The sequence below is a fragment of the Papio anubis genome, chromosome 1 (assembly GCF_008728515.1).
Source record: "Papio anubis isolate 15944 chromosome 1, Panubis1.0, whole genome shotgun sequence".
Taxonomy (NCBI): domain Eukaryota; kingdom Metazoa; phylum Chordata; class Mammalia; order Primates; family Cercopithecidae; genus Papio; species Papio anubis.
Genome location: NC_044976.1, coordinates 8,437,642 through 8,464,346, shown reverse-complemented (window position 1 = coordinate 8,464,346; position 26,705 = coordinate 8,437,642). Strand labels below are relative to the sequence as shown.

General features: G+C 59.5%; 1 protein-coding gene across 2 annotated transcripts; it reads right to left on the bottom strand.

Moving 5' to 3' along the window:
- TMEM201 (transmembrane protein 201) lies at positions 1-26,387 on the bottom strand. Of its 2 annotated transcripts, XM_003891074.5 has the most exons (11): positions 26,115-26,384; positions 19,188-19,308; positions 18,152-18,346; positions 16,588-16,764; positions 13,748-14,100; positions 12,931-13,134; positions 7,490-7,722; positions 4,838-4,909; positions 3,958-4,257; positions 2,876-3,013; positions 1-1,823 (listed from the first exon to the last, which is right to left on the bottom strand). In XM_003891074.5, exons 1-11 carry the CDS (start codon positions 26,225-26,227, stop codon positions 1,726-1,728), a joined length of 2,004 nt encoding a protein of 667 aa, XP_003891123.2. In that variant the 5' UTR covers positions 26,228-26,384; the 3' UTR covers positions 1-1,725. The 2 variants fall into 2 exon arrangements, with proteins under 2 accessions (XP_003891123.2, XP_021791470.2); XM_021935778.2 differs by lacking the exon at positions 1-1,823 and having other exon boundaries at positions 2,569-3,013; positions 26,115-26,387.
- Positions 26,388-26,705: the final 318 nt, after the last annotated feature.

Below are 26,705 nucleotides of genomic sequence, written 5' to 3'. Positions count from 1 at the left end.
TTCAAAGGCTGTATCGTTTTTGGTTTCCTTTTTTGCTTTTGTAAAGAAAAATAAGGTTGTGTTTTCTGTTTGAACTAAAACATAACACCCCCTCCCGCCGGGCCTGTACCTGGCTCTGGGGGATGCTGGGACCACAGGTCTGGGCAGGAGAGGCCAGGCTGCCTGGCTGAGAGGAGGGCGCGCCCTCAGAGCCAGAGAGGAAGGGCATTTGGGAATGGAGTTTGGTTAAGCAAAAAATAAAAAACCTCGACACACACGCCCACTATACAAAAATGGGGACCGTGAAGCGCTGCCTCCGAGTTGGAACCATTGCGGGCAGCTGGACTCAAAGGTCCTGACGCTGTCCTGGGGCCCCCGTCCCTCATGTTTCAGGGGTAGGCAGGGCAGGAGGCAGCATCCACAGCTCTCAGGATAGGAGTCAGGGGAGAGGAGGGTGACGTCAGAGCAAGCTCCTTCCCCACGTTAAAAAAAAGTATTAAAAAAGCACCCAAAGCTTAAAAAAATGAATCCTCCATGGCAGGGAGAGTTGGGGGCATCCTGCTTACTAGCAAAATGCCTGACCTGGCAAAATGTGTAGAAAAATAAAATTAAACTTTATCCCTGAATGGCAGAGTGAAGACCCTTCCTCCCGCCCCACAGTGAGTCTCAGAATCCACTGAGGCAGCTGATTCTTCTCCAACTGGCAAAAGCACACGACCAGCAGACATGCGCTGCCCCAGGCCCATGTCCGAGGCCCAGGGCAGGACGGCGGGGGGGGCTCTGAGAGCCACGGGCGCACAGTCCCTCCTCTCTGCCTCACAGCATCGGGAGGGTCCCTCCTCAGCGCCAGGAAGGAGCCCCAGCAGAGGAGTGGGCAGGAGAACCAGGGGAAGATGGGACTCTCCGGGGCTGAAGGGAGGCAGGTGCCCAGTAGGGTGAGCGAAGGGGTGCAGTCTCATCTGAGATCTGAAGGCCCCTGTCAGCCTGCCCTGCAGTTCCATGCGCAGCTGAAGGACCAGACGTGCAGCCCTGGACACACAGGGCGAGGCGGGCCAGGGCTCTCTGCGTTCTCAGGGTAACGGGACTGCTTCCTGGAAGGTCAACAGAGGTCACAAAGCGGGGGGATCTGGCAGGGATGGGTGGAGCAGGGGCTTGCGCTGGGCGTTTGGTTGCTCAGACCTGGGAGCTCTGAGGATCCCGGGCACCCTTCTGCCCACTCCACAGGAAGGGGCAAGACAGGGCAGATGACAAGGACCATGCTTCCCTCTCCCCCAGGGGGCCTTCAGCTTAGTGGGGCTCTGAGGTCGCCCCAGGTGGGACAGGGGAGTACAGTACAAAGATGTGACCACGCCTGTGGGCGTGGGGCCGGAAGGCAGGCCGGGCAGCTCCTGCTGCAGTTACAGTAGTACTGGCATCCCTGCCAGGCAGGGCTGAGCGGTGTGGGGCACCCCAGGGTCATGCAGCCCCTTGGGGCTCCCTGGCTTCGGGATCAGAGTGTCAGCACCAAACACAGCCGATGTCAGCCAAGGAGGTGGGCAGCAGAGAGTGTGATCCCAGACACACACTCAGCCCTGCAGTCCGTTAGGTGAGGAGGGGCAGGTGTCCTGAGGACAGTCACAGTCCAGTGAGGTCAAGGCCCTGGAGATGAGGGCAGAGGCGGCAGCCCCTCCAGGGAGGGTCCTGAGGCCGGCAGTGGTGAAGCAACAGGCACCGGGTTGCTCCCCTCCGAGGGGCTCCAATAGTGGGTCAGCGCAGGCTCTGGTACAGAAACGCCGAGGTGAAGAGGGCATTGGCGGCCAAGCTCACGGCCAGCAGGCCCCGGACCAGGGAGGGGCCGAAACGACCTGCAAAGCGGAGAGACCCCGTCAAAACGTGTGTGTGGGTGAGGTCGCTGTGCAGCTGAACAGCCCCCCAGAGCATGCAGTCTGTGGGGAGCTCAAGGCTCTGCCCAGGGTGCTCCCCGAGGCTGGTGAGGCTCACCCCCAATTCTCTTGGCCAAAGGCTTCCCTAGCAGGAAAGATCCCCCATCCCTGCCTCCCTGAAGGCACAGCTTTTCCTAACCCTGAGCCACCAGGAAGGCCGTGGGCTGGGCTGTCATGAGCTGGGGCCTGGGCGATGAGGCAGTGACCACAACGGCCACTTTACAGATGAGGACATGGGGGGCTGGGGACAGGAGCACCCCGTCCAGGCCTCCAAGGGAATAAGCAGCCAACTCAGGTCCGCCTGCCGCAGCCTGCGTCCTCACCAAGGCCCCCAAGCTGCCGGGCCACCCTCCAGCCTGGGGCAGCACTGGCTTCGAGAGTCAGTGCAAAATGGTCTGCCCAGGAAAAGCCCTGCTTGCTGATCCATCCGTCTCCCTGAATACACACCCCCTCCCCACCCGGGGAGTGACGACGTGGACCGATGACCTGGTCTCTTGCCCCTGAGCCCGGGGTCAGTGAGCAGAGAACCTGGGATCTGAGCCAGGCAGCTCGGCACCTGGTGCGGGCTGCAGCCCCAGCGTGATGTGGTCCCGGCGTGCCCAGGCTCTCCGGGCACTTCCAGCCAGGATGGCAGCCACGGGCCACAGGTGCCTACTGAGCACTTGAAATATGGCTAGTGCAGCTCAGGAACAATATTTCAAACTTGATTTAATTTTGATTCAGTTAATTTAAATAGCTGCCCAGGGCCAGAAGCCACTGGAATAGTGCAGATCTGGGCCCAAACCCCGACGGTGGGAGCGCCGTCTACTGAGTCCCTGATCCTGGATTCAGAGGCGCCGGGTGGGTTACTCGTTGGCCACTCAGGGACTGCAATGTCCTAGAAGATTCTGTCGACGCTCTGGACCCACCAGGGGGAGATGGTGGCTTCGGATGCGTGCCTGCCCCCCTCCCCTCCCACACCTCAGGGTGCAGACCTCTCCAAGTGGCAGCCTCCTCCGAGCAGCCCCTGGTGGTGGTGTCTACCACACAGGTGGATGACTGGGAAGAGTCGTCCTCTTTCTTGATGGAGTGGTTGCTGCAGGCACTGCCTCTTTCCAGCTTGGATCTCAGGTCTGCAAAGAGAAGGGTGTGCATCTCAGTGGCGCTCACGGCTCTCCCCAGGGACAGACGTGGGGCAGCTGCACTTCCACTCTAAGGACAGTTGTCAGAAGTGGTGAGCCAGCCTGTCCCAAGCCACTCATCCACCCTGGACAGTGGGGGGCCAGGTCCTTGCTCCACTGTCGTGCCACCTCTGTCTGCCAGTATTCAGGGCCAAGGTGACCAGATCTCTGACATTGTAAGAGACACAGGAAATCTAAACATTCAAGGCTGGGTGCAGTGGCCCACGCCTGTGATCCCAGCACTTTGGGAAGCCAAGGTGGGTGGGTCACTTGAGGCCAGGAGTTCAAGACCAGCCTGGGAAACATGGTGAAATCCCATCTCTACTAAAAATACAAAAATGAGCTGGGCATGGTGGTGCGCACCTGTAGTCCCAGCTACTTGGGAGGCTGAGGTAGGAGAATCTCTTGAACCCTGGAGGAGGAGGTTGCAGTGAGCCAAGATCACGCCACTGCACTCCAGCCTGGGTGACAGAGTGAGACTCCATCTCAAAAAAAAAAAAAAAAAAAAAGGAAACCTACAAATTCATGTGAAAGTTGTAGGTGTTGAAGGTTGGGGGCTAACTTTAAAAATTTTAAACGCTTTGCAGTACAGCACCATTTGAGTGAAACTATCTGTGACCACACGCACCTGGCAATGCGTGATGTATTTTCGATCAGTTCCAAGGAACAGAAGACCCTGAAGGTCAACTGCAAAAGGAGAAACTGAAATCAGCCAGTAGAGGACAATGTCCCAGAGGGTTTGAGTCATGAGAGCCACAATGGGGTGCCTAGAGCTCCAGGGCAGGAAGGCACACACTGGAGTCAGAGCAAGGATGAGCCCCCCCACCGCTGCACAGCCAGGTCTCTTGGCAGCAGAGGCCCTCCCGCGGCACCTCGGGGCGCTCAGAAGGCCGTACCCAGGGCGTGCTTCATGTCCTGCAGGGGCGGCTTCCGGGGAACCTTGGGCGGCTCCATGGTGAAGAGGCTGCCGTTGTGAGGCGAGTGCTCATCTGAGCTGCTAGGCGTGGTGGGGGCCTCTCCAGGGGGTGATGGGAACAGCAGCAGCTTCTGTCCCTTCAGGTTGAGCCGGGCAGGGCTGATGAGGGGCCTGCGGTGGCGCAGAGAGCCGGAGCTGGAGGCCACCGAGCCAGCCACGGAGGGCGCTGGGGAAGGGAGTGGGGAGGAGGGGCAGCTCCCCGACAGCAGAGAAAAGTAATCTGGAGGGAGGGAGGAAGATGATGTGAACGTGGGCTCTTGTCACCGCAACGCTATGATGCACTATTTCATTTCTGGGGGCTTTCTTCTATTAACCCGGGAAGAAAGGAAAGGTGCAGAGACTGGGGGCAGGGGGAGGTCCTGCTGCACAGCTGAGGGAGGAGGGGGCTGCCCGCTACCAGGCACCTGAGGGAGGGGAGAGATCCTGGAGCCTCAGCCACGACCTCCTGCCCTTGATTCCCATCCAAAGCCCCGGGCACCATCCGCTGAGAGCAAGGCCAGAGAGCAGCAAACCCTGGAGCCACAAGGCCCTGCTGCCAGCTGGCACCTGGTGCACCAGCTCCAGCCATGACCGCCGCTGAGGACGGCAGAGCAGCATGGTACCATCTGATCCTAGCGACTGCCATTCCCATGTCACGCAGGTGGAAACTGAGGCACAAGCGTGTGGGTCACTTGCCCAGGGCTGAGATGTGAACACACACCTGAGGCCTGTCTGACCCCAAAGCTCACACAAACCACTGTGCTCTGGAACGCCTGGGCCTCACGCTGCCCCGTCCCCCCTTAGCTCTCCGTCCTCCTCACCTGAAACGGGAAACTCCCCAGATCGAGACATCTGAGACGGTGGGCGGCTACCGCTGAACAGATAGCCGGAGTCTGGAGACAAAGAGAAGCAGACAACACATCAGGCCTGTGGACTACGGGCAGAGGCCCCCACAAAGGCTCTGTCGAAATCCCAATCCAGCCTTTGCTCTTTACAAATGTGCTTTCATGAAAACACAGGTGCTCCCGGATCCCTCGGACTGCTATCTGAGGGGTGCTGGGCACATTCCCTTTTTGCAGATAAAGAAATCGAGGAGCCGGCCGGGCGCGGTGGCTCAAGCCTGTAATCTCAGCACTTTAGGAGGCCGAGACGGGCGGATCACGAGGTCAGGAGATCGAGACCATCCTGGCTAATACGGTGAAACCCCGTCTCTACTAAAAAATACAAAAAAACTAGCCGGGCGAGGTGGCGGGCACCTGTAGTCCCAGCTACTCGGGAGGCTGAGGCAGGAGAACGGCGTAAACCCGGGAGGTGGAGCTTGCAGTGAGCTGAGATCCGGCCACTGCACTCCAGCCTGGGCGACAGAGCGAGACTCCGTCTCAAAAAAAAAAAAAAAAAAAGAAATCGAGGCTCTGGCTGGGCAAGGTGGCTCATGCCTGTAATCCTAGCACTTTGGGAGGCTGAGGCGGGCAGATCACAAGGTCAGAAGATCGAGCCCATCCTGGTTAATATGGTGAAACCCCATCTCTACTGAAAATACAAAAAAATTAGTCGGGTGTGGTGGCAGGCGCCTGTAATCCCAGCTACCCAGGAAGCTGAGGCAGGAGAATCACTTGAACCCAGGAGGCAGAGGTTGCAGTGAGCCGAGATGGCGCTACTGCACTCCAGCCAGCGAGACTCCGTATCACACATACACACACACACAAAAACCGAGGCTCATGGCTCATGACAGGTGGTGAAAAGAGTCAGCACCAGGTATATTGTCCACTCCTCAATCCATGCCCTTCTTCCCACACAAGGGCCAGCTTTTCCAGCCTTCTAGTCCCACTTTCTCCACTAATCGCAGGCCCTGACTGCCTGCGCTCTCGAACCCAGGTAGCACCGACCACGCTGCCTTTTCCTAAATCAGGTGCACGCGCCCCAAGGGCAGGGGCCCCAATTCCAAGTGGCTGGCTGAGAGCTGAATGTGGGACCCGGCGACTGCCTGCCTCGTGTCCTGTTGCCACCTGCAGGCTCTGAAGGGTCTGTTGCAGCACGCAGATAACCCTCCCCTCACCAGGCCAGGGCATAGGCTGGATAAGGGTGGTCACAAGAGCCCAGCACGCCACCCAGGGTCCTTCTGGAACCCATTCTATGGATGCTGGGAGAGGCCGTTTTCCTGCTGGGCATGCGTTGCAGGACACAGGGATGAGGTGTGCGGCAGAGGAGCAGACTGAGGACAGACAGGGAGACAGCAAGCTGGATTCTGGCCACAGCGCCTGAGCGCGCTCCAGCGCGTCTCTGAAGACGTGAGCCAAAGCCCTGCAGGAACTCCTTCCCCCGACCCACCCTCTGGTGATGGGGACCAGGTTCCTCCCCCCAACCACCCTGGCAATGGAGACTGGGGTCCCATCTGTCACGTGACCAGACACTCCAAGACAAGCTTGTGCCCCACAGACCTCTGCTGCCACCTCAGACAGGCCGCTACTGTGTCCCTGCCTTCAGCCTCAACAGGGAGATTGCCTGTTCTTCTCTATCCATGGGAGGCCCTGCCTGAGAGGCCTGAACTGGCCCTGGGATTGCCACGCTCCCCTCCCAAGGGGCTTGACACAGCAGTCCCTGAGCTCCACCGCCTCGGCCAGTGTGCACAGTTTACTCGGAGTGCTCAGGCCCAGGGCAGGGCTGCTCCTGGCACCTCCCACCCCAAGTTCCATTCAAGTGCCACCAGGCTGGGACGCCCTGAAAACGGGGGTATCTCTGCTTAGGGGAAAAGCAAAAGCATCCTAATATAAACCTCGGCGTGTGCGCAAAATGGCCTGCCCTTTAACCGCACGAGAGGAGAGGGCCTTGGCTGTTATCAGCATCTCCTCCCCTAGAATAACTGCAGTGGCCCCATTTACTGAGGGGCATGTTGCAATTTTAGAGGAAAAGATTAGGGCACAGCACGGCGCACACATTTACCCAAGGTCATGTCACCAGAGCTGGGACTAAGGGGCCATGCTGGGGTTCCCAGATGATGTGGCAATTCTGGGCACTTTATTTTTATTTTTTTGACAGGGTCTTGCTCTGTTGCCCATGGTGGAGAGCAGTGGTGTGATCATAGCTCACTGTGGCTACCAACTCCTGGGTTCAAGTGATCCTCCCACCTCACCCTAAATAGCTGGCACTACAGGCGCACAACACCATGCCCAATTAATTAAAACACCTTTTTTGTAGAGACAGCGTCTCCCTATGTTGCCCAGGCTGGTCTTGAACTCCCAGCCTCAAGCCATCCTCCCACCTTGGCCTCCCAAAGTGCTGGGATTAAAGGCATGAGCCACCTATTCCTAGCTAGCCCCATTTCTTTGAGGGGAAACTGAGGCTCAAAGCTCCATTCTGCCTGTCTCTGTAGCAGGAACACTAACCACTCCTGGCCCTCCCTACACTATGTGCCCACCCACAGTTCCGTCCCAGCTGCCCCCAGCCCTGTCTGCCAATGCCTGGGCACCCCTTACCTGCTCGAGTCAGAGAGGGTATGGTTCCCAGAGAGAGCGCCCGGCTGAGGCGGCCGGGCAATGAGGAGGGTGAGGCCCGTCGAGGAGACTGGAAGAGCTGCTGGTTGGCAAGGGGCAGGAAGCTGGGCGGGCTGGGGATGAACAGAGACGCTGGAGAGCCTCCGACACTCGGGTGAGGGATGGCCAGGCTGGGGCTGGTGGGGAAGAGGCCGGCAGAGTCTCCTGGGAGGAACCTGCAAGGGCCCGTCAGGCACGGGACAAGAAGAGGGTCAGCGGGAGGTCCTGGAGGCAGCCTTTCCGTGGGTCCCACCCCTCTCCCATGGTGCAAGGTGGGGGCCTCAGTTGGGGTCCCAAAGAAGGCGTGCGTTAGTGAAAGCAGAAAAGCAATCCGACCGCATTCACGCCATTAGGAGCGGGTGGCTGGGAGGTGCCAGCAAGACCCGGCCCTCCCCGCATGCCCCCTCCTACCCCTCGACTCACAGCAAACTATCTCCACTACGAGTCTCGGTATTAAAGTGACACTGTCGCCCTTGCCAACCTCATGCCAACCCTTTCGCCTTGAAGCAAAAATGCCCAGCCCCGTGCCAGGCACTCAATGAAGGTTAATGGACTTGGACTCCTTGCCACTTCTTGTTCTGTGCCGAGCCTCCCCACAGAGCGGCCGGGCTCAGGGACACCCTGGCTCATCTCCCAGACGGGCCTGGATCACAGGAAGTCAGGCCCCAGCACGGCTCTGGGCACCCTCTGTTTCCAGGCATGATTCCTGGAAGTTCTCCCACAGCTCTGCCCTTAGGAGGCTGCCTCCTGCGCTCTGGCCTTGCACTCTGGAAACTCCTCTGAAGCTCCTGGTAGAGCAGAACTGGGGGGCAGCCAGGCCTTGGAATCCCCTGGAAGAGGCTCTCGCGGGAAAACGCCAAAACCGAACTTACAAGAGACCCGTCAACGACCGCAAGGCTGCCTGAAAGACGGAAGGTGACAGTGTCTCTTTAACTCGAGATGGTACAAATCACACAGCAGGACCCGATGGCCCCACGCCAGAACATCAACCATGCTTCTGATTAAGGCACCCAATTACAGAGGGAAGAGAGGGACAGAGGCAGTTAATACATTAGTCCACCGTCTGGACGGAGCTCCGGGGGTCCAGCCTTACCTCGGTGCCAAGGGACAAAGGAGCCCAGCGGACAACGTGCTGGTGAGCGGGCAAGCTGGCCCAGGCCCTGCAGGAGCCGGGAGCTGGCTAAGGGACCTGTGCCCATCACGACTGAATGCTCGGGGATTGCTAGCCAAGCCGCACGCCACCAACCTCCCAGCTACTTTCCCTCTAAAATAAAGTTTTATAAGGAAAGTGTGAGGCCAGCTGTTGACTTCCCAGAGAATCATGTAACCTTTCTAATGCCTTCCAAGGTACCAGGAGGTCACCGGGACTTCGGAACCAAAGGCGAGGCCATGTTTGGGGAATTGGGCATCAAGGCAGCTGAGCTCAGGACCCTGGGGAAGGGCCTGGACAGCAGGACTAGACACACCCTTGCTCTGCCCACTGACCTGTGCTTCCCAGGCCCAATGCCCGCTGCTTTGCCCTCAAGACTCCAGGGAAGGCTCCACCTCTACACAGAAGATGAGATTTTGTGTTGTCATGTTAGAACTGTGATTCCATTTGGCAGGACAGCGCAGCGAATGACCCTGAGGGCACCCTCAGGCAGGGGCAGTGAAGGAGTGGCTGGGACCTTAGGGCATGACCCTCCATGGGATGGAGCTTGTGGGGCAGGGCTCTGGCCTCGAGCAGCGCCCCCAGCAGATGGCAGCAGGGCTCCACGCTGGGTTTCCTGTGCCTACCCTGCCCGGCAGCACAGATATAGCCAAGAGTCAGCCAAGGGTGACCAGGTCTCCCAGTGACCTGCGAGTACCGTTGGGGGACGCATGAAAGGAGGGTCCTAGTGTGTTGTGAGTATGAGGTGGTCGGCTGGGCCCCGCAGCTCCTGGCCCCAAGGGGTCACCTCCAGCAGGAGCGGCTGGGTCTTGCCAGTGCGTCCCCAGTCTTCCCAGCTCCTGCTCACACCACCCGGGGCTGCCTCAGTCCTCAAAAGCTGAATCTCCTGGCTACCTGGCACAGGTGCTGTTATTCCCAGTTTGGTGCCACTGAAGATGGTGCTGTGGGGAGTTCCTTGGCAGTTTGACCCCCTCACTGTGATATGTGGGAACATCACTCAACGAGCAAGACCTCGTAAATCGCTCGCAGGGCTGGGCATGAGGGGCTGGGCTCTGTACGGGGGCCGCAGCAAGCCTCCCCCAGCTAAAGGAGCCCAATCTGTTGGACCCTGGAGAACTCCAAAGGTGCTGACATTTCCTTTGGTGAGAGGCCCCCCGACTGCCCTGTGCCGTCAAACCATGTCTGAGAGAGGGATTAAGAGGCCAGGATCAGGCCTGGATGCTGGCTGGGGAGTGCCGGCACGGATACACTCATCTGATAACAAGGGGAGATGTCTGGTCTTCTCCGACCCAATCCCAGCCCACGTCAGGAGTGGAAGGAGAGAGACCACGTTTTAAGCAGCAGTTTATTGAGATGGAAAAAATACGATCGAGCAAAGGCGAGCGAGGTGAGCCGGGCCCCCTAAGCCAGCTGGTGTCATTGTCACTGACTCCCAAACCTGACTCCTGTGGACGTGTCTGTACCCCAAACGCAGCTGCCCACCCCAGCCCTGGCACAGAGCCCTTCTGAAAGAAAGAAAAGAAGAAAGACGCGGCACCTGACGCCAGCGGGTAAAAGCAGGGCCCCAGAGGCATTTATTGAAAACACAGCATCCAAAACACGACATCTAGGCCAGGCGCAATGGTTACAGTGATGAGAGGATCACTAGACAATTATCCACAATTCTACGACACGAGACAGAGACTCGGCAACAGTCACAGACAGAAAGGTCACAGGTTCCTTCCTGGGCAGGGCAGGGCAGGGCGGGGCGCGGCAGGTGCGGTGTGGAGGCTGCGTCCTGGTGGTTTGCTCCCAGGCAAGGGGTACAGGGAGTCTGCTTGGCCTGGGTGGGGACCCCAAGTCTGAGAGTGAGGATGGCCGAATCTACCTCGCTTATGTCTCAGAGACAGTCACCCGTTACCGGGATGACCCTACCTGGACCCTGGAAGGTCTGATGGCCGTCCCACGTCCTCTGTGAGGAGGAGTTCCCTGGCAGGGGTGACATTCCCAGTCAACAAGCCACAACACAGTGATGCCTGCACTCCCTCGGTTGTTGCCACAACACGCGAAAGTGCTAGAATTTTCTCCACATAGTGAAACTTTAAGGGATAGATGGATAATTTAGAAAGTCACACAAAACTCTAAAAAAGGCAGGAATCCTCACTCTGCTGAGAGCTACCTCCTGAGATGGCGTTCCGGACCCCGGCAGAGGGCAGGAGCGACATCAGTCGGCAGGAGGATCCTGGCCAGTGCGAGGGCTGGCTCTGGTTATTATAAATAATCTAATTTAAATACACACATACACACAGATGTCCTGCTTCTACCCAATGCCAAGAAAAGCAGAAATTAGCATCACACTGTCAACACTTCCTCGAGAACTGAAGATTCGAGACGCAAGCAACAGCATGGCCAGCCGACAGGACGCTGTCTCGTCCTGGCTCCGCCACGTCCTTCTCTCAGACGGGCTCTTTGTGGGGTGGGGGTGGCGTGAGTGGACAGGCAGGTGGTTCCCTGCCCCTCAGGCAGACACCACTGGGGGCTGCTTCGGCTCACCCAGCCCCACTCCTCACTGCAGAACCAGTGGGAAGTGTGGCCCCATCGACATATTTTCAGAGGGGTTTCCTCACCTCACACTCCACACAGAACAAGCTGAGCCCAGTAATGCTGAGGCCTTGTCTGAAGCCCCACAGGTCATCGGGCACAGAGGCCACAGAAGCCCCTGAGGGTCTCCCGGCGCATCTGGGCTCCTCACTCGTGAAGTTGGGTGAGGTGTGAGTTGCTACCCAATCACTGAGGTAGGGCAACCTCCAGGACCCCTGGCGTGGCGGATTCACAGCAGTGAGTCCTGGCACCCGCCCCCCACTCCCATCCCAGCAGACCAGCTGGCGGGTGTAACCCTCATGCACCTGTGATCTGCTCTTGCCTCCCCGGGTTCCAACACACAGGAGAGAGGAGCTGGCACACCCTGGCCACATCTGGAAGGTGAGCTCGTGCTCAGAGTGGCGAGTGGCAGGACATGCGGGCCCCGAGGGAGTGGGCAGCCAGAGGGAACATGCCTGGCGGAGGATGGCCTCGGGCCACTCTTGACTGGGACCCCTGGATGAAGCCCCCAGGCCGGGAACTTCCTCTGCATGTGGCAGCCCCTCGACTTCCAGAGCGTGTCCTCATGAGCCACCTCATGTGATCCCCACACCCACTAAGGCTGGCACCCAAGGGCTCTGGAGAGGGGTCCCTCTCATTTCATAGATGGTAAACTGAGGCTGGGAACAGCAGGGACCTGGCCAGGCCCTGCTACTGAGCAGCAGGTCTGTGGGCTGCCCCCTCACCTAAGTCGGAGGGCAGAGTGAGGCTGGGTCATGGCAAGCAGGTGCCTCGGCAGCATCCAAGAGCCACTGCCAGGGCCTGGGGAAGCTCGTGACAGGCCAGGGAGGGAGAGGATGACAACAACCTGATGTCACTGAAGGCCTGCATACCCTGGGTCCCTTACCCTTGGAAAAGCTCAGATTCCCCAAGGTCAACACAGGCTCCTACTGCCCATCTCAGGCAGGGTCTCACTCCCCAAACTCATAGCGAAGGCCAGGCTGGGCCTGAGAACTGCACTCTCCATTCCCAGGGACTCGGGAGGGTCTCGGAGCAAGAGGCCGAGCAGCAGACACAGAGCAGCAGCCCTGCCTCCTTGACGGCTCCACCATCTCCTGCAGGGCCGGTCCAGCCACAAGCAGGACCAAGGGGACAGACCGCAGGTGCTCCTCAGGGGCCAGGTGGGGGCTCTGTGCTGCCCCAGCCTCACTCTGTTGCATGGTTAGGGCATGCCAGGGGCCCAGCCTGCAGCCCCTGTCACCACCAGACAGGACCAGGCTCCTCAATCAACAGTGTCAGAGCCAGGAAACGGCATTGTGAGATGGGGGTGCCTGGAGCTACCAGCAGGAAGCCACAGGTCAGAGCCTGTGTGGGTGATGCCCACGTTCCAGTCACCAGGCCAGTGAAAGGGCCATTGGCCAGAGAGGTGGCAGCAGTGGTGAGTGGCTACAGGGCACTCGGGGATGGCTGGTGGTGCCGGAAAGGAAAAGGCGGGGCAGACTGACTCTTTGAGGCAGTGGAGGGACTGGGCCAGGACCTGGGGCTGTAGGATGGGGGTGGGAGGGCGTGAGCAGGTGAAAAGAGGCAGGACAGAGAGGGGCCCGCTTCGGACCGGGCAAAGCCTGGGCCTGAGCATCGCGTGTCCTCCCCCCGCAGTCACGGCTGCTTCTCTGACCTTCGGGGCCGGAACCTCCGCGGGCCCGTCGCCTTCCTTGTGGCCACAGCCGCTGTGAAGCCAACCAGGCAGCACAAAGATGTGGTGCTGAACTTGAGCGTGTCCAGCCAGCTGGGCGGGGCGGCCTGTAGGTGCTGCTCAGCCAGGTGCAGCCCCAGCAGCAGGGCCCACAGGCAGGTGCAGAAGGCGTCGATCCTCCGGAGCCTGAAAGGGAAAGCAGTGGGGTCACCCCAGGGGAGGACAAGACCTCCTGGGTCCACGCCTTCCTTCCTGCCTCCTCTGCCTCCTCTGTCTATCCCTGGCCCTGCTCAGAGAGTCCAGAGCCAGGAGAGAGCGCGGGCTCAGAACCCCTCACACTCACACGCTGCCCGGCTCCGAGCAGGTGGCTCAGTGTTTCTCCTTGGCCTCTAAGTTCCAGCCTGTAACAGGGCTAAGGAAAATTCCTCCAAGTCGGTGAGGAGGGGCAATGGGGACACGGCACTCACAGGACACGCTTCCACTCAGGGAACTCCAGAGCCTCCCACGTAAGCCCCACAACCCAGGAGGCAGGTGGTTATCATTATCCTGACTTAACGGAGCCCGAGGAGGAGAGACGAGGCGACTGGGCCCAGCTCACAGCGGGTGTGCAGAGGGCTGGCTCAGAGGGCGTCTGCTATGCCGCCTTACCTCACCTATGACTCCCAGTCCCTGGGCTTGTACCAGCGACATAGTGGAGTTCAGCCTAGGGCTGTGCACCCAATGGGGTCTCTTGGCCCCCACCCTAGACAGTAATCCAGCACACAGTCCCCCACCTGTCAATTCCCAGCCCCATGCACACCTGATGCGGCCAGCCAGCAGCATTGCCAGCAAGCAGGTGAGCAGGCCCAGTGCCACGACGCCCGTCTGGTGGCTCTGTCCGAAGGCCCAGGCCTCCCACAGCTTCTCCGCCATGTGCTCGGGGAGCAGGCCCAGCAGCTGCCGCCAGCCCTCGGCCCCAGGGGCAGTGCCATTGTCAGGTGTGGCCGAGCCATTGCCACCAGGTGGCAGGGCCAGGGGCACAGTGGTGCCCGGGGCGAAGGGGTCGCTGGCCCCATACAGTGTGGTGGTCAGTAGGAAGGCGCAGGCCAGGAAGGCAAGGGCACGGAGCAGGATGACCTGGACTGGGGACTTCACGGTGGAGGAGCAGAAGCTCTGCAGAGGAGGAAGAGATGCAGGTTAGTGAGATGGCCAGGGAACCACCCCCAGCCATCACTGGTGTCACTCTTTGAGGGGTTCTGGCCAGACCCACATTCCCACACATCCTGGGCTTGGTTCAAAAACTCACCACTGAGTTCCACTGGCCCGCCTCCCTTCTGGGTGGGGAGGAGCGCTGCTCTACCACACTCTCCTTTTAAAGAAATCTTTCCATATTGTAGAGACCTTATTTTGGCTCACTGCAACCTCTTCCTCCCAGGTTCAAGCGATTCTCCTGCCCCAGTCTCCCCAGTAGATGGGATTACAGGTGCCCACCACCACACCCAGCTAATTTTTGTATTTTGTTTTGTAGAGACGGGGTTTTACCATGTTGGCCAGGCTGGTCTTGAACTCCTGACCACAGGTGATCCACCAGCCTTGGCCTCCCAAAGTGGTGGGATTACAGGCATGAGCCACCACATCCGGACAAGTTGAGCCCCTTTACTTTGGGGAAGCAACATGCCCATGGGGCCACCTCCCTACCCCGCTCCCCAGTCCCCTGCATGTTGTTAGCCAGGGTGGGTGTCCCGGGACAGTGACTGGTATCACCATGCGTCTGTTATGTACGTATCTGAGCATGGGTTTTGGGGTGGCCCCGCTGTTTCTCAGCACTTTCCTGGCATTTGCATTCGTCTTCCTCGCAGCCTTGGTGGTGCACTCCAAAGTCCTGGACCTGTTTACAGCTGTGGAAACCACACTCAGGGAGGCCGAGAAACTGCACAGGGCCACGTATAAAGCCCATACCTGGTATGCAGTGGCTCCAGGATTTAAGCCCAGGACCATCCGGCTAAAACTAATTTTTATCATAGTACTCAGTTGATAGACTATTCTGGTTGTTTAAAAAATCAGATATGGAGGTTAAGTAGTAAAATCTACCCCCACAAAGAAACTCCTATCCACCCCTTTGTGTCCCTAGATGTGACCTGGGTCTGACTGGTATATGGTTTCCAGTCTGTAGCTGGGACACAGCCATGCCACCTCTGCCCTGCCACATGTCTGCACAGCAGCGCACCAGGTGGACCCTGTCCTGGAGCTTTTGGTTCTCATTCTGACTACCTTGTTCCTGGTCTGAATAACTTACTACTGTACTTTTAAGGTTAACTTTTGCCACAGTTTTCTGTCCATTTATGTCAGTTCCAATTAAAATCACAATGGGGCTGGGCGTGCCCAGCACTTTGGGAGGCTGAGACGGGCGGATCACGAGGTCAGATCGAGGCCATCCTGGTTAACACGGTGAAACCCCATCTCTACTAAAAATACAAAAAAAAATTAGCTGGATGTGGTGGCAGGCGCCTGTAGTCCCAGCTACTTGGGAGGCTGAGGAAGGAGAATGGTGTGAACCCAGGAGGCAGAGCTTGCAGCGAGCCGACATCGCATCACTGCACTCCAGCCTGGGGGACAGAGCGAAACTCCGTCTCAAAAAACATAAAAAAATAAAAATAAAGAAAATCACAATAGGAATTTTTGGTGAGAACTTGACAAAAGGATGGAAACAGTTATTTGGAGGCTGAGTGTAGTGGCTCACGCCTGTAATTCCAGTACTTTGGGAGGCCAAGGCTGGTGGATCATTTGATGTCGGGAGTTCAAGACCAGCCTGAGCAATATGGTGAAACCCCATCTCTACTAAAATACAAGTATTAGTCAGCTGTGGTAATACGTGCCTATAATCCAAGCTACTCAGGAGGCTGAGGCAGGAGAATCGCTTGAACCCGGGAGGAGGAGGTTGCAGTGATCCGAGATCACGCCACTGCACTCCAGCCTGGATGCCAGTGCAAAACTGTGTCTCAAAAAAAAAAAAAATTAAAAATAAATAAAAGGCTGGGTGTGGTGGCTCAGGCCTGTAATCCCAGCACTTCAGGAGGCCGAGGTAGGAGGATCACCTGAGGTCAGGAGTTCAAGACCAGTCTGGCCAACATGGTGAAACCCCATCTCTACAAAAACACAAAAATTAGCTGGACATGACAGCAGTTGCCTGTAATCCCAGCTACTTGGGAGGCTGAGATGGGAGAATCGCTTGAACCCGGGAGGCAAGGTTGTAGTGAGCCGAGATTGTGCCACTGCACTCAGGTCCAGGTGATAGAACGAGACTCTGGAAAAAAAAAAAAAAAAAAAGGCCAGGTGCAGTGGCTCACACCTGTAATCCCAGCACCTTGGGAGGCCAAGGCAGGTGGATCACCAGAGGTTGGGAGTTCGAGACCAGCCTGACCAACATGGAGAAACCCCGTTTCTACTAAAAATACAAAATTAGCCAGACGTGGTGGTGCGTGCCTGTGATCCCAGCAAAACTTCATCTCAAAAATAAAATAAAATAAAATAAAAATAAGTAAAAATAAAGCGGCTCAGCTCTGAAGAGCTACCCTCTGGTCACTGGGGCCCAGTCTCTTGGGAGGGTTTCCTGAACAAACTCAACGCCCCCACCCGCGCCCTGTGGATGCTGCCTCTCACCTGTGCGTGGGTCTGGTCGGCCTCCCGGCGCTTGAACTGGTGGCTGAGCAGCAGGGCGCGCAGCTGGCGGTTCTGGTGCTTGATGTAGTACTCCACGGCTGCTTGGCATGGCCGGCACAGCTTGTACAGCTGCTCTAGGTGATGCCGGTACACCTCGACCTCCTCGTCATACCTGCCCTGCGGGGTGGGGGGAATAGGCTCGGCATCTGCAGGGGTGGCTGAGCTGCCTCCCTCTTACAGGTCAGACGTGGAATCAGATCCTGACCTGCCACTTAGTAGGGGATGATCGGGGCAAGTCGACCCCACTCTGAACCTGCTTCCCCTCTGCCCAACAGGACAAATGCCCACTGTGTATAGCCACGTGGGCTACCGGGAGTGAGAGCCAATCCAGGGCAGGGCCCACAAGTGATGGGGACACTAACAAGGTTCTGTTGCTCCAGGGATGCACCTGCAGGCCAGGAGCTCAGGGTCTGCTCCCCAGATGCAGAGCTCCAAGAAGGTGGGTGAACATGGGGGAAGGTGGCTGCGGGCTGACACTGCCTGGACTGGGGCAGATGGACAACCCAGACTGTGGTGCCTGCCCTTCCCCTTGAATGCTAGAGATTCCCTGGCCAGGCCTGTCTCTTTGTGGCAGCTGAAGGTTTCTTTCGGCTTCTGGAATAGCCCAGAAGACAAGTCCCCTCCTCCCACCCCTCAGATGTGCAGCACTGCGACTCTCCCTCCCTGTTTCTGAGGGAGCAAATGTTCTGGCCTGCAGGGCCGGGAGGGTGAGGAGTGTGATCCCTTGCTGGGACCAAGCATGACGACGCTGCCTGGCTGCCAAGTCACCCCTGCCTTCCCCTTCCCGCAGGTTCCCCATCCCTGCCTTGGCCTGAGTTCACCTCTGTTCTCCCTCCCTCCCAGACTGGACCCCAGGAAAGCCCGTGTCTCTGGGCCCCAGCTGGGACCTGCCTCTTGAGGTGACAGGACCCCCTGGGCTGGCCGAGGGCAGGAAGGAGCAGCCGGTAAGCAAGGCTCCTGGACTCCATGGAGGGCACAGGCGAGGCAAGGCTCCCGGCTCAGCCCAGCTCCTAATGCCAAGCCTCTCAGCAATGTCTAGCTTCCTCCAACTCCCAGAAGCCTGTGGCATCCTCCACCAACCCCACAGCAGACTGTCAGGGCCACCAGCAGGCAAGGCTGATTCAGAGAAACAGGACAGAGTGGGTTCAAAAGAGCCCCACCTGGAGCCCCAGGTCCCTTCCTCCCTCTGCCCAGGGACAAATTCCTCTGGACTGGCAGGTGCTGAGGTTTCCACGGTGTTCCCAGGCCTGGAACCCAGAGAGCAGTGACTGTAAGACACGGGGAGAAGCAGCTCAGCTCCAACGGGGGATGGAAGAACACATCCTGGAATGTGCTGGCAGCGGCCAGGATGAGGGCCCCTTTGGGCACTCTGGACAGAAAAGCCGCTGTCTAGCAGAGCAGGGGCCAGAGGCCCAGAGCCAGCGCCCTGCACGTGCCTCTCCCCCCGCTGCTCTAAGCACCCCCAGCCCCAGCCAGGGCCCCTCCCCTCCCAACCCGGCCTCACCTCCTCGCGGGGAGCGAAGGCGGCCAGCTGCTTGATCTTGGTGGTCTGGTGGTGGTTGCACCTCTTGCACAGCAGGACTTGGCTGCTCACCCACTGCTGCGGCTGCGAGGGGTCACGCAGGCTGGGCGCGCTGCTCACCACGTGGTTCAGGTGTTCCATGTACTGGGCGGGGATCGGCTTGTTGTAGTCACCATTCTGCGGGATAGAGGTGGGACTTGAGGTTCGGTGGGGAGCCCCTTCCCAATGGGTAGGCAGGCCTTCCCAGCCTGCTCAGGCTTGGTGATATCCCTGGGGGCCTGCTCCAGGCAAGTGACAGTAGATCTCAAACATCTCCCTTCTTTTTTATTTTTTTGCACACAACAGCAGCTGCTTTTCTTCTCAAGACGTCTCCATGGAACCCAAAGGCCACCTAGCCCGAGCACAGAGCAGGGCCTGCAGCCCGCCGCCCACCCACACACCTCTAGCCAGCATCTGTCCTCAGAGCCCCACTCTCTCGGAACTCAGTCTGCAAACCCCAGTCTAGTCCAGGGGACGGCACACTATGACCCGTGGAGGAGCTGCCTATTTCTGCAGTTAAGTTTTACTGGAACACCAGCAGGCTAAGTCACTCTTGTATTATCTACAGTGGCTCAGCAGTGTTAGCAGTTGTGACAGAGACCAAATGGCTTCCAAAGCTGGAAATACTATCTGGCCCTTTGCAGAAAAGGTTTGCTAGCCCTGATATAGTACAGAGAATGAGACGCAGAGCCAGAAAGACCTGGCTGTGAACCCGAAATCTGCCACTTTTAGTGGGATAACCTTGGACAAATTACCATGGCTCCCTGCACCGGGTTCCTCAAGTGAGGGGACAGCACCAGGGCAGTGGTGAGAATTGAGTGAGACAATGTACATGACACACTACACTCAGGGCTTGGAGAGGACAGGGTGTGGGGCCCACTAGCCCCGGGACAGGGCAGGGACACCGGGTGGTCTCAAGGTGCAATCTCAGGATCCCCACCCCCACGAGCCCACCCACCCGCCTGCCTGTGACCCACACCTCCTGGAAGCCGTTGTACTGCTCGCAGTGGGGACAGTCCCAGCAGTTGCGGTTCCCATAGGGCACCAGCGTATCCTGGTTGCAGAACCAGCAGTTGACCATCGTGTGCGTTGGCTTCATCCTGTGGACCAAGGAAAGAGCGGGTCGGCCTGGAAGACCCCAGCACCTGCTGGAGAGGGATCTCCATGCCCTGCCCCAGGGCCACCAGGGAAAAGGTGCTGGGAGTGGGATCTGGGGACGCAAAGCTGGACATGCTCGCCCCAGGCTGACAGGAGGAACAAGGGCTCTGAAGGAGAGGAACGCAGACTGGGTGCAGCTGCGTCCACCCAGGAGGACCACACAGGGAGGCCACGGCCAACCTGGGCTTCTCAGTCTTCAAGGGGAGGCCAGCTGGGGCCTCACCAGATCCCTAGGCTCCAGTGCAGCCACATGGGGACCCCGGGCCACCAGCTCCTGGTGACCTGGGGCTCACATGGAGGGCAACAGGAGTCAGGGCTGGCCAAACCACAGGGCTGACTGGGACCAGGTTCTAGGACCACCCCTCCCCTACGAGGTCCTCGATCCTGGGCTGCAGAAAGGGTGCGCCCCAGGGATATTCCAGATTGAAAGGGGCCTCCTGTGCTCCAGTGAGAGAAAGTCCCAGGATGTGAGAGCCAAGGAGGCTGAGGGGAGGAAGCAAGTGACAGCTGCCCAGCCTGGGGCCAACCCTCTCTGGTGGAGGGGACAGTGGCCCTTGCTGGCTACACGTGTGGTGACAGGTGGGGCCTCGGGATAATCCCAGCCCAGACACTGTGGGATCTATGCTCTGGGGCCCCCTCTACCCTCCTCATTGGCTGTGGGACACTGGGGGCCTGGGGAGGGGTAGGGAGAGAGACCGCCACTGCCCAACAAACCCCCCCAGTTCCAGGAATCCAGAAACAATGTGGGTGACAGGCAGCAGCTGTGGGAGCCCTGGGGCCCCAGCTTTGCTGCTCCGACTCCCCACCTCTCCCCCATGGGCCACCTCCAGCTCAAGGACACCGCTTAGGCCCCTGCCAAAGTGGGCAGCCACTTCCTGCACAGATGGCCCCCCTTGTCCACAGGACCAGAGAGCATGGCCCTCTGGCCTTTCATCCTGAGGTACTGCTCAGAGAAAGGAGGACGGAGCCCCGGGAAGTTCCTGTGCTCTCAGCCTCAGTGTCCACATCACCCTGGCTTCTGCATGCTGCAAGGATGCAGTGACACAAGACAGAAAGGTGTTGTGCTCAGCAAAGTGCCAGCTCTGCCCCTAACCCACTGGGCTGGCCAGAGGCCGGAGGCTGGGCCCTGGGAAGCAGGGCTCCCGCTTCTGACACCACTGCTGCTGCCCGGCCCTCCCCTCCACCCGCTTCTGACCAGGGGCAGATGAAGGGAGATCTCTGATCACCTGTCAGTTGGGGACAAAAGCACCTCCCCCACAAGGGGCTGCTCGTGGGATGCACTTAACAGTGCCTGGCCTAGAGTACGTACCCAAAAAAGCCAAGTTACACTGAGGGTGGGGAGGCTTGGGAGAGAAGGGGAGATGGGACCAGGCCCTGTGGGGAAGGCCCGGGGCCCACAAGGGCAGCTGGGATCTCCATCAGCAGCCTCGGCCCATACCCTTCTCACCCCACACCCCCTGCCCCAGCACAGGCCTGAGCCCTCACAGAGGACAAGGACCGCTACATCTTGTCAACAGCATGGAGACAGTGGGCAAGGCCTGTGGACCAGCGACAAAACGGAGCCAGCCAGCTAGGCAGGCAGCACAGCAACAGGCACAGCCTCGGAGAGCAGCTCTACCTTCTAGGGCCGCCGTCTCATCCCTCACCTGTCAAAGGGGGCTGCTGAGCATCCCTGCCTCAGGAGAGGCCACTGTGAGGATCCTCAAGGAGAATGCAGAGAGGCGCTCAGTGCGACATTAGGACAGCGCCACCGGGCGCCAACTACACAAACAGCCAGGGCAGGAGACTCGCTCTGGGGCGTGTGGAGACCTGCTCTGCTGCGGTGCCCGCATCTAGCACTCCCGGGCAACTAAGCATGTGGTTTTCTCTGTGCTAATTACTACCTGTTTTACAGGCTTCTTTGTAACTGTGCACAGGGGCATATCCTGATGGGTGATGACCTGCTTGTGTGACCCCATACCCCAGAGCCCGGTGCTGGGACAAGGCACTGCACCCAACTGCCTTTGGGTGATGGGCTTCCTGTCCCCATGGAGGGCCCCTCGGCTCTCTTACCCTGTTTGAAAAGGAAGGTCAACCCTTGAGCCTGCCTGGGGGACCAATGACAGCTGAGCAGGGGCTGTGGCTTCTGTCCAGGGCGCCTGCCATGAAGCCCCGCCCACCCCAGGAAGTCATGTTTCCATTCTGAATCTCCAGCTCTGTTGCTAGGGAAATGGCTCCACTGATCTAGAATGAGCCGGCCTGGAAGGGGACGGGGGAGGCAAGGGATTAGCCCTTGTCCCTGGGGCCAGCAGCTCTAACTCCGGTCACTCTCAGCCCTGGGTAATCCCTGCCAGAGTTGAGGGTGGGCTCTCTCATGGCCAGAGCAGCTGCCACCCACTTTGGCCAGGCGGGCCCTACCTGCTAGAGGGTCCTCTCCCACAGTGCCTTTGGGGGCAAGCCCTGAAAAGTCCCGAGGCAGGTAGGCCAGGGGGCGATGGGGAGCTGGGCATGAACTGCAGGTCCCCCAGGCGCCAGCGTGGCGGCGTCAGACACATGACCTCATGCGAAACACTGTCCACAGCTCGGAGAAGGTCCCCACACAGGTGGGGGCAGTCCTGGCCCCTGGCCTATGCGTGCCTCCGCCCAGCCTGTTGAGGCAGCATCTGGGCCGATCTCTTCTGAGCCAGCCTAGACTGGACCCTGTTTTTGCTCTGGGAGACGCCCCCAAGTTTCCCTGATAAACCCCTCAGCTCACTTCTCTTCTGTAAGCTAACAACCTCCATCCTTGACTCTGGGACAAACCACAGTTGGTGTACAAGGTTTGAGGTGACATGACAGAATGTCCCTGCAACACAAGCAAGAGGGGAGCTCGGGCCTGGAGGGGCTGCGCCTGCCCATAACGGTCCCAGCTCTGGGGGGACAGCAGCTGGCCCTATAGCTCCCATTGGATGGGTGGACACGAGGGCCTGGAGGCCACTCACCCAGCTCCTGCTAGCTTGATGCTGAGCCCCTGGGAAGCCTGAGGAAGCCTGGAGGGAGATGGGTCCCTCAGAAAAAGCTAGGGCAGCTGCACGCTCTGTACCTGCCCCGTCCACAAGCCCAACATACACCCTGAGGGAAAACAAGACGGGCACGTGTCCTTACTGATGACACCACTCCGGAGCCCTGAGCACAGACATGCACTGAAACCAAGCTCCTGCGGGACGCCTCACTATTCCCTGCAGGTGGGAGGGGCTCTGTTCTAGGTGTGAGCCCAGCACTGGGTCCTCAGCCTAGGAATGTGCCAGGGAGGGGACACCTGCTAGAGGGGGCACTGGATGGGGCCTGGTCCCTGCCCTGGGGAGCTCAGTGGCTGTAGCAGGCTGGCCATCTCCCGGAGTCTCTGCCCAGCCCTGGGAAATCACCACCTCCTCAGACAGGGGCCTAGTACATTGCTCCGGACCTTGGACGCTACGTGCTGGCCCCAGCGGGGGGTTGGAAAGACTGTAAGAGTCAGGTTCCCTCAGGGGCCCAGGGAGCCAGAGGCCAGCCTCCCAAGCAGCTCCTCGCCTGCACTTCCTGCTTAGGTGGGCAACACTGTGTGTCATTGAACCAGAAGGACCAGAGAAGAGGCCTCCTGGGCTTCAGCGACAGCAGCATCAAAATGCAACTCAGAACTTAGCACTGCCCATCTCCAAGCAAAACAGACTTGAATCCACAGCAGTAACTCCACCACCAGGATGGAAAACACCCCAATCCACCATTCTAGGGTCAGACCCCAGCCTGGTGTGAGCGGAACATCCCATCAGTTAAGCAAGAACCACGCTAGGCTGGCGGAGATGCAAACATGAGCAAGACAAGAACGACGACCTCCCAGGGCAGTTGGTGACAGATGCCACAGGACAGAGGCCAATAAGCGGGGCATCTGCGGTCGCCCTGAAACACAGCTGTGCTCACCAGCAGGGCAGATGGCAGAGGGAGGGGACCACCCAATGTGTGCCCAGGGTGCGGCGGTCGCTCAGGGAGAGCGCGCAGCAGCAGGACAGTGAGTGGGAGGGGTGAGCCTGGAAACGGGAGGGGTACAGTGGACTCTGACTTCCAGAATGAGGCTCTGCTGCGTTCCTCTGGGAGGCTGCATCCTCTTTGTCCCCAAACACTAGAAAGGAGACAATCCCAGTAAACATCAACAAAGCCCCGGAGGCGGGACGGTGGTGTGTGCAGGGATGTGCTGGCAGAGCATGGATCCTGGGCATCGTTTGAAGAGGGCTGAGGACAGGCGCCCGAGCAGCAGCGTCCAGGGCACAGGGAGGCCTAAAAGTCACAGCCTTCCCAATGGCCTGGACACAGGGAAGTGAAATTGGGGCATCTGCGCTGACCATGGTGGCTTCCCATGGGTGCAGAGAAGCAGCCAAGGGGCTCCGTGAGCACCTGGAGGTTGAAGCTGGGCTGACAGCTGAAGTTCTGGTGCGAGGCAGGGGCCTGCCATTTAACAGCCGGGTAATGTGGGGCAGGTAGCCCAACTTCCCCAAGCTCTGGTTTCCTCATCTATAAAATGGGAGAACAGTACGGCCCGCCCTGGCGGTTTCATGAGGAGACAGTGTGCTGTGCTTCCAGCCATCAGCTGCTCCCATCAGTCACAATCATGGGAGCAAGAGGACTCCATGCGTGGGGAAGCCAGGACAGGCCTTGACTGAGGCTGTGGGAGGACTCAGTCCTTCAGAGAAGCAGCCTCCTTCCCAGGTGCCTCGGCCAGTCCTAAAGCACAAGGTGGGGCTGACCTACCCGCTCCCTCTACATCTTCCTCTCTGCCATCTCTATGCTGAGCCTGCAAACACCCACCCAGCCAAGTCGCCTTCCAAAAACAGCTCTCCTTACATGCCCTCCCGAGGGTCATTCAAAACCCACACTGCAGCCAGAGTCAATGTTTGGTTCCTCGCTGTCACAGCACTCTCCTTCTCGGAGGAAGGCTCAACTTCTTGCTAGGTTGGTCTGGCTTCTGAATCGTGACAATGGCCAATTTATGACCTCCAGGTGAAACCCAGTGCTCTGTGAGGACATCTGAAAGCATCCTGGGAAAGGCTGGCCCTTCTCGGCCCAATCAACAGCAAGGGTCCCAATGCCACACCATGACCCACTGGTGTTGTCAGGGGCGTGAAAGGACTTCCAGGCACCCTCCTAGTTCCCCTGGCACCAGCTAGCCCAATACCTCTTCAAGGCCCCAGACTCTTGTTTCAGGAGATGGAGCGCTGTGGCCAGCAGGGCAGGAAGGGGAGACAGGACCCCTGAGGACAGCCGCAGTGTGCGGCACAGTGAGCCACTCAGTCCAAGTCCAGCCTCCATAATTACAACAGAGGCGCTGTGTGGCTGGGAGACTATCCCCTTGCCCAGGCTCTGATCCTTGGGGCAACACCCCTCATCCTGGCTTAGCTGAGAGGCAGCCTCGTCCAGGAAGAACAACGGGTGCTGGACCAGCTCAGCTGGCAACATGCTCTGGGAATCTAAGCAAATCACCTGAGGTCTCTGGACCTCAGTCCCCTGGGTATAAACCCACCGGCTTGGACAAGCTGGTCCTGCAGATGCCCGACTTCCAGAATCCAGCAGAAACTGACACGGAGAGACTTGGGTTGTCAGGGACCCCTGGGCTGGGGTCACTCAGTCCCCAGCTACCCTCCTTAGTCACATCTGGCTGATCCTCCAGACACAGCTGATGTCCCTCCCATCCCTTCCTCCTCTGGGAAGCCTCTGCGACTCAACCGCCTGTACTTCTTTTTCCCTGTTTTCCCCCTGGAGGAGAGAAGCAGCACCGGTATGGGTTAAGGAAGAACACACAGACCAGCCAGACGGTCAGGGTTCAAACCCCAGCTCTGTCGCTGAGTGGGCAAGTCCCTTCTCCCCTTTTACTTAAGGGTGTGAGCTCCCTGCATCCCTTGCTGAATGCTGGAAACCCATCCACTCTTTCTAGGATGTTCTCACAACCCCAATTTCCCCCCTGCTCTCTGGAAAGGTGGATCAGGTGGAGAAACAGTAAGCTACCTGCGAGGCTCTGCTGAAGCAAGAGGCCACTAAGCTTTTATGCCTGGAGATGGAGGCCGATGAAAGAGGCCGGATCTGAACACGGGAGCCCACATGGTCCGTGAGTGGGGCAGGGATGAGGGTGACCCGGCCCGTCATGAACTGTTTTGAGGCATCTCAGGCCTTGCCCACCTCTGGGAGGCAGCCCACTCTAGGGATCTGCCCTACAGGCTCCATGGGCTCAAACCATGATTCCTCTCGTTAACAGCAATTTACTCAGCCTCCCTGTCCCTCAGCTGCTCTAGTGGAAGCAGGGGCTGTGGCTCTGAAACGCGCGGATGTGAGGCGTGTAGAAAAACACCTGGGACGTCACATGCCGAGTGGCAAGCGACAGCCGCGATCGCCAGCATCGCTGTACACCGGGGCCCAGAGCACCGGGCTGAGGGCAGGGGCGGCCCGCGCGCACCGGCTCCAGCCCCGCGCGGCTCCCGGAGGAAGTTTGTGGGCCCCACGCCGCGCTCCCGCCCGCACCCCACGTTCCCGGAGTCCCCGCCGCCCCCCCCGACTCCGCAGCCGCTTCCCGACTGCAGTCCCAACCCGGTTTCGGGGGGCGGCGGCGCGCGCTGGGGGGTCTCCACACGCTCGCGGGCAGGCCAGGTCCCGGCCAAGGAGGGCAGCGGGCCAAGGCGGCGCGGAGGCTGGCAGCGGGCCGGGGCGGCGCGGGGGCGGGCCCGGCGGGCGGCGCCGAGGGCCGCGTGGGGCCAAGCCGTGCACTCACCTCCGTGCGATCCGGTAGAGCAGCACGCCGGCCGCGGCGCACGCCGTGACCCCCAGGCCGCCGGCCAGGCCGGCCGTGGGGCAGCGGGCGAGCAGCGCGCTCACTCCCTCCATGGCTCTCCGCGTGGAGGGACGGCAGGCCGGCAGGCTGGCAGGTGGGCAGGAGGCGGCAACGCCGGGGCCGCGGGCCGCAGGCGGGACGCGGGGAGGCGGCGCGCGCCACCTCGCGCCGTGACCTTCGCCGCTTTGTAGCGGGCGCGGGCCCGCCCCCTGACTCGGCGCGCTCTCGTCGCGCAGCCAATCGGGACGCGGGGCGAGCCCGGGTGGGCGGGGCGGCGGCGGAAGCGACAGCGCCGGCCCGGGAGCGCCCCCACGCGGCGGGAGGTGGAAGGCGGTGCGGGGAGGGCGGGGCACGGAGCCCGGTGGGAAAGCCCCGCCCTCTGCCTCCCGCGCCCGCCGCCAGGCGGGGAGGTCTGGCTGCAGACAGTACACCGAGCTTCTGCGAAGGGGAGCATCTCCAGAGTACGCAACTGCTTGTAATTAGTCTTTTTCCCCCTCCCTAATCCTGTCTAGTCAAACCCAGCCTCTGCGC

Bases quoted from the DNA above. Each gene is read 5' to 3' on its own strand.
- TMEM201 (XM_021935778.2), bottom strand. From the start codon at position 26,227: ATGGAGGGAGTGAGCGCGCTGCTCGCCCGCTGCCCCACGGCCGGCCTG. The intron at 7,723-12,930 runs GTCAGAGAAGCA...GGGCCCTTGCAG, and splicing joins CGGAGGTTCCGGCCCCGAAG to GTTCCTCCCAGGAGACTCTG. The intron at 3,014-3,957 runs GTACGGCCTTCT...TTCTCTTTGCAG, and splicing joins GGACATGAAGCACGCCCTGG to ACCTGAGATCCAAGCTGGAA.